Here is a 6,000-nt window from a genome sequence, read left to right as displayed (position 1 = left end):
GCTCTGCCCCTTCCCCGCGGGCTCGGTGCGCCCCTGCCCGCCCCGCAGGGCGAGCGCTGCCCGGCCCGGGCGGACCCGGGAGCGGAGCAGAGACGGCACCCACGCAAAACACGGGCCCTGCGGAGCCTCCTGCGCCCACCCGCCGCAGCCGCCCCGTGCGGGCGGGCTCGGAGGCGGCGGAGGCCGGGGGGCCGGGAAAGAGCGGGGATGGAGAAGGAGCTTGCCCGGGATAGCAGCGCCGGTGCCGCTCGGGTCGGGTCCCTCCCCGCGGGCCGGCCAGTGAGTGGAAAGTTTCCCCGGAGTGACCTCTCATAGTACGCGCCCGCTAGGAAATCTCATTCAAGTATTTTTGTCAATGGGGTGGGGGGGGCATCCTGCTCCCCGGCCCCCGGCCCGGCTGACGTCACTGCAGAGGCGATAAATATCTGTTGATATAATTGGACGTGAGATTTGGGGTTGCGATAGCGAAACTCGGCCCATCGCCGCTCCGACGGGCCCCCATGATTTATTCAGCAGTAGATCGGGGCACGCAATCGGGCTGTCAGGGAGAGCGTCAGCTTATTAGGCAAGTTCTGCGTGATTCCAGGAGAGGGTCTAAGCTATAAAAATCCCGCGCCCCGGCTCTGATTAGTACCAAATCTGATCCCAAGTTCGCCAGGAGCCGGCTCCGAGGGAGAGCGAGAGGAAGGGACGCCGGGCACCGCCGAGTCCCGCCGCCGCCCGCCCTGCCCTGCCGCCGCCGCCGCCCCAGGTAGGTGCGCGGCCGCGCCCGGGCGCGCAGCGGATGCGCTGCCCTGCGCTGAACGGGGCTGAGCGCCGCGTCCCGCGGAATGCGGGGACCTGTCCTGGCGGCACAGGGAGCGGGGAGGTGGGGAACGGGCGCTGGAACCCCACTGCTCGTGGGGAGAGCCGCCCCGCCACAGGCACCCCACGCTCCCCCTCGCCCCGGGTGGGGGAAGAGGCGCGGGTCGCGAACACGCGTGGACGCTGCGCAGGGGCTCAGCCCAGCCTGGTCTCCGGGAGCCGCTGCCGGGGCAGACCGGAGCCGCCCCGCGGGGCTGTTCCGCAGGGTTGTTCTGCGGGGAGCGGCCGCCTCGACGGCGCGGATGGACGGGCCGGGCTGAGCGCGGCCGGGGGTGCTGTGCGGGGAACCGGGGAACCGAGGGGCGCGGAGCGGCGCGGAGCGGAGCGTTTCAGCACCGGGACAGCGGCGGCGGGGACGCCCCCTCCCCGGCCGCCCGCTGCCCTCCCCGCCGCTGCGGCTCGGCTTTGTAACCCAACCCCCGTCCCCCCTCTGCCCCCGCAGGTTTGGGCCCCGATCATGAAGATCCCGCTGCTGGTCTCCACGGGAATCCTGCTGGTCGCCCTCCTGCCCTGCCAGGAGTGCAGAGCTCTCAGCAAGAGCCCGGCACCCGCCCCTGGGGCTCTGCACCAGCCAGATTTCTTCCAGCAGCAGCAGCAGCGACAGCAGCAGCAGCAGCAGCAAACTCTGCCTGTCCTGCTCCGCATGGGAGAAGAGTATTTCCTGCGCCTGGGCAACCTTCACAAGAGACCCGTTGGCTCTTTCTCCGCCTCCTCCAGCAGCACCAGCCACCTACAGCCCGAAGCCTCCGCCAGCAACTTTTTCCGGGCGGCGGTTCAACAGCTGCAGCAGCTGCCCGAGCGCTCGCCGGAGAACCGAGAGGACGGCGAAGCCGAGGGTGAGGCGGTGGAGAGGGAGAAGCGATCCGAGGAGCCCCCTATTTCTCTGGATCTGACTTTCCACCTCCTGCGAGAAGTCTTGGAGATGGCCCGAGCCGAGCAGTTAGCGCAGCAAGCTCACAGCAACAGGAAACTGATGGAGATAATCGGGAAGTGAAACGGCCCCTCCCCGCCTTGCCAAAGAGATTCCGCAGTTAGCACAAGAATAATTACACCGTCCGATGTACCATAGTGCTGCTCTGATGTCATCTCTTTATTTTTATATAGCTTTAAACCTAGAAGGGCGTATTCCGAACAGCCTCTGTCCCTTGACTAGCATGCACAACCGTGTACCAAGTGCAGAAACACGAGTGTCGTTTGTAACCTCCCTTACCTTTATTTATTTCTCCATTTCCCAGTTATTCTAGTGCCATCGCTACGTAGGGATGTGTGAGCATTGGAAGAAATGGTGCCAAGAAGACAGAAAACTTTTCTGTTGGGGGCAGGGAGGTGGGAGGGGGAATCTCTGTAAGCTACTTTCAATCCACTTTTTTTTCCTGTAAACATTTTCACAATAAAACATCTTTTCAGCGCTCGGTCGATTTGGTTGTGTAAGAGAATGTTTAATATTTATATTTTTAATAAAAGCTGCAAAGTAAAGATGCCTTGATAGACTTTCTTGCCTAGACGCCTGGGGGCTGCTCCGCCTCCCTCGGCGCTCACTGGGGCGGGGTGGCACCCATGGCCGTGGACACCCAGAGCCGTGGGGAGCCCTGGATGTCCCCCGAGGATGTTTCCCCCCGCCCCGGGGAGCTCTGTCCCCGCGGGCTCTCCCACAGGCGCGCCCCGACGCCGCCGGCCCCGCTCGGGGGCTGCTCCCGCCGCCGCCGCCCTGGGCGCAGGCGGCTCCCGGGAACGGGGTGTCGAGGGCAGATCGGTGCCCCCCGGAGCTGCCGAATCCCACCTCTGCAGCCCCCCGAGGAGGCTCCCTGGCTCCTGCCGCTGTGGCCGGGATCGGGCCGCCTCCTCCCGCCGGGAAGCAGCGGTGGGAAGGCGGTGAGGCGCTCCCGCATCTCTTTTGCGTTTTCGCATCCTCCCCGCACTCCAAAAGGGCAGGTTCCCCCCCTGCTTCAGCTTCCCCCGTCCCGACGGCCGTGCCCGAGCGGGGTCCCTCCCAGGGACTTCTAGGGAAGCTGCAGTGGGTGTGGAGAAACTTCCCGGGAGGAGCTGGGGGAAATCTCCAGGACGACTGGGAGAAAATAGTAAATCCCTCACCCCGAACCAAATCCCAGGGAAAAGCTGCTCCAGCAGCCGGAGGCGATGCGGTGGCGGGGCTGCGCTCGTTCCGGGCTGTGCGAGTTCCAAAGCTTTGCGGAGCTCGCCTGTGCAGCCTCCGAAACTCTCGCAGGAGAGTCTTCCAGGGAACGTTGTCCAGGGAAAACAGATACCAGCGAGGGCCGGTAGCAACGGGTGTCCGGGACAGGGGCTGACCCCACACAGCCTGCTGACCAGTCTGCACTGCCAGCTCACCAGCCCTGCTGGGGCACAGCGCAGCCTTACAGCCCACACAGGCCCCTGCCAAAACAGGGCACCGAGGGCTTGGCTCCGGGATTTGGGAAAGATCCACGCATAACGCTAGTGCAGAGCTTGACACCTGGTCCCCTATGGCACCAAGCACTCCCGGCAGCTGCCAATCTCTTAAACACTGCTGAGTGTTGACGCCCTACTCTCAGTGAGAAAAACCACCGAGTGTTGCCTTCAGTATAACTTGTAGAGCCTCTTGTAAGACACAAATTTGATTTCATTTGATGGCTCAACATCTGCAATGCACACAGAACAGGACAGTCAGCATCTACCTTTTCTACAGCACAGCACAGGGGCTTCAAATTAAACCTTGAGTGAGTACCTGTGGCCACCTTATTGCACCCTGGTTCCATGTAAGAACATGTCCCCTTTTGTACACACACCAATGGCTGAGAGGACATGGACACAGTTACAGCTGGACAGACTGGGCAGCACTTCAGCAACTGCCCCACATACTCAGAGCTGTGTGGGGGTCCTGGCCAGTGCTTTTGGTAAGTGTCTCTTCCTCACTCCCGCCACCGGGAATCTTCCGTACAAATAATGTGTTTCTGCAAGCGTCATCTGTTGTGGTTTAGTAGAAAGAGCAAGTGCAAAGGAAGAAATGGCAGCTTCCTCCTTCCCTCCCATGTTCAGCCTCCGCAGCCTGAGAGGCACCAGTGCTGTTAGACACAACCCTGACTTGGGGCTGCCAAGGACATGATAGTGTCACTGAAGTCACCGGCACTGACAAGCGGGGATGCAGGAGGATACTGAGGAGAAACACTGTTTTAGCAAAGGATGCTACTAGAGAATATCATACCAGCGTTTTAGCTAAGAACATTGGTGAAATGTTTACACCTACATGGGGACATGCCAACAAGTGAGTTACACAACACTAGCAGTGCTCAGCCTAAAGCTGTAGTGATGCTTCTTGCCCCCTGGAAGTGAGAAATTATTGGAAAACACTCTGACTACAATACATAGAATAATCTGTCCCCATGCTCCCCTCCCTCTCAGGTCTGTCAGTTCAAGGGTATGGTGTAGAGGTCAGCTGAGTTCCCAGGAATGAAACCTGCTCGGATGCCCCTTCCCAGGCCAGTTTCTTTGCTGACTGCAGCCAGGCTGCCTGTGCTCGCGGTCCTTCTGAGGAGAAGCACACCAGAAGCCAGCCAGAGTGAGTCATCACTCATTCAGTGAGTTCAGCCACGAGAAGGAGAAGACATGACGAGCCGGCTCGTCACCCCTCTCACTGCTCACGGGAGCTTCCTCCACTCGTCCTTGAGGGTATGGCTCAGAACCAGTCTGCAAAGGAAGGAAAGGCTGATAAATGGAAGAGGAAAATATGAATTGCATTAAAATCCATAAGACTTCACAACATGCAGGGAAACAGAGTGAAGTGGGAAAGAAGGGAAAAGGCAGGGAGCATGGAAATTTGGGAAGCTAAGACAAGACTTCTAACACCAAAGAAGTCAGAGGCACTTTTGCCATGACAGTGTTGGAGGAAGGATTAAGCTGGGTGAGCGTGTCGCATCTGTGCAAAGGGCTTAGTCCTGATTTGGACCTCTGGAATATTATTGCACTGAAGGTGATAAATGCCTGTTCAGAAGTGATCCTGAGCCAGCTTGGCTTGTGTAGCTGGGCCTCCAGATTGATGTGAACCAGAGCCAAATGTTATTGCCAGTGCATTGCCACTCAAAATGATACTTGTTCTGCTGTTATGAAATCTGCCTTGGAAGTGTTTTATTTTTTTTTCCCTTAAAATCTTCTAATATTTGTTTCACTTCAATTTAACTCAGATGAGAAACAGGAAACAAGTAATACAGAGATATAAACTTCAGTTTATATCTCTCTTTTTTTTGCATAGGTATCCTACACTTACAGTAGAAAAAGGAATCTGGACATGTATACTGTAGCTGCTAATAAAAGGAATTTCTAAAATTAGTTGAATATTTAACAGACCAGTGTAATAGGCAGAAATATTTTACTAGTTCCAGATCCCTTTGGCAAAGAATGAAGATTGCTTTGTGATAGGATCAGAAATCCTATTAAAGATAAAATTAATAAAAATGTGTGATTTGCTACCTAAGGAAAGCCTTGTGTCTTCATCATTAAAACCACAATTTAACTTGCAATATACAGGATTTTTTTCCCCCTTGTATTCCTAGATGCACACATACGTTATTGTGCATTCCTAAAATTAAGCCAGCCACGCTGCCAGTCTTCTTTGTGCAGCTTACTTCTCCTTTTTTAGCTTACTTTGGAAACCTCAGCATGATCTCAGGTGAACTATTTGATGTCAACATACTACTCAATAGAGAGCAAATGACAAAGTAGTGTCCTTTGAATTCCAACATCTCAGTCATTTATAGAATTGTCCTAAACCAGAAAGTTACTTAAGCAGTGTTGCTAATAGACACATCCAGCAACAAACATTGAAGCGGGGATGCTTTTGAGGAACTGAAGCATGGGATGGATGATTTTACTAAGCATTTTTGTAAGTACTTACTGTTAAAGTATACTACAAGAATAAGTAGGAACTAGTGGTATGTTAAACATAAATTAGCTGTTGGGCTTCATTCCAGTTACTACCTATTTCAGTGTCATCAACAAATGAGACAGCATGAAGGTATGAAAATAAATAGATCCCTGTTTCTTTATTTATATCTAATTACAGTTCACAGTGCCATTTTTATCAATATCCTTGATTGCTCTAAATTGAAATAGCCCTATTAATTTCAATGAACTATTATCTGAGAA

The 6,000-nt window shown here is 55.1% G+C and overlaps 2 protein-coding genes across 2 annotated transcripts in view; one reads left to right on the top strand and one right to left on the bottom strand.

Moving 5' to 3' along the window:
* Window positions 1-453: 453 nt before the first annotated feature.
* On the top strand, window positions 454-2,340 carry CRH (corticotropin releasing hormone). Its single transcript, XM_071420365.1, has 2 exons — window positions 454-751; window positions 1,307-2,340. Exon 2 carries the CDS (start codon window positions 1,322-1,324, stop codon window positions 1,856-1,858), a length of 537 nt encoding a protein of 178 aa, XP_071276466.1. The 5' UTR covers window positions 454-751; window positions 1,307-1,321; the 3' UTR covers window positions 1,859-2,340.
* A 1,298-nt stretch (window positions 2,341-3,638) lies between these two features.
* The window catches only part of TRIM55 (tripartite motif containing 55), a 36,716-nt gene continuing 34,354 nt past the window's right edge, over window positions 3,639-6,000 (bottom strand). Inside the window, exon 10 of the mRNA XM_071449196.1 lies at window positions 3,639-4,545. Within this exon, the coding sequence (XP_071305297.1) occupies window positions 4,426-4,545 (120 nt within the window). The 3' untranslated portion in view covers window positions 3,639-4,425. The remainder of the gene's footprint in view (window positions 4,546-6,000) is intronic.

Source organism: Agelaius tricolor, unplaced genomic scaffold (assembly GCF_023055355.1).
Source record: "Agelaius tricolor isolate 1412-34295 unplaced genomic scaffold, bAgeTri1.0.p SCAF_2, whole genome shotgun sequence".
Lineage (NCBI taxonomy): Eukaryota > Metazoa > Chordata > Aves > Passeriformes > Icteridae > Agelaius > Agelaius tricolor.
Note: the sequence above shows the minus strand (reverse complement) of the source record. Positions and strands in the feature narration are given on the sequence as shown.

Bases quoted from the DNA above. Each gene is read 5' to 3' on its own strand.
- CRH (XM_071420365.1), top strand. From the start codon at position 1,322: ATGAAGATCCCGCTGCTGGTCTCCACGGGAATCCTGCTGGTCGCCCTC.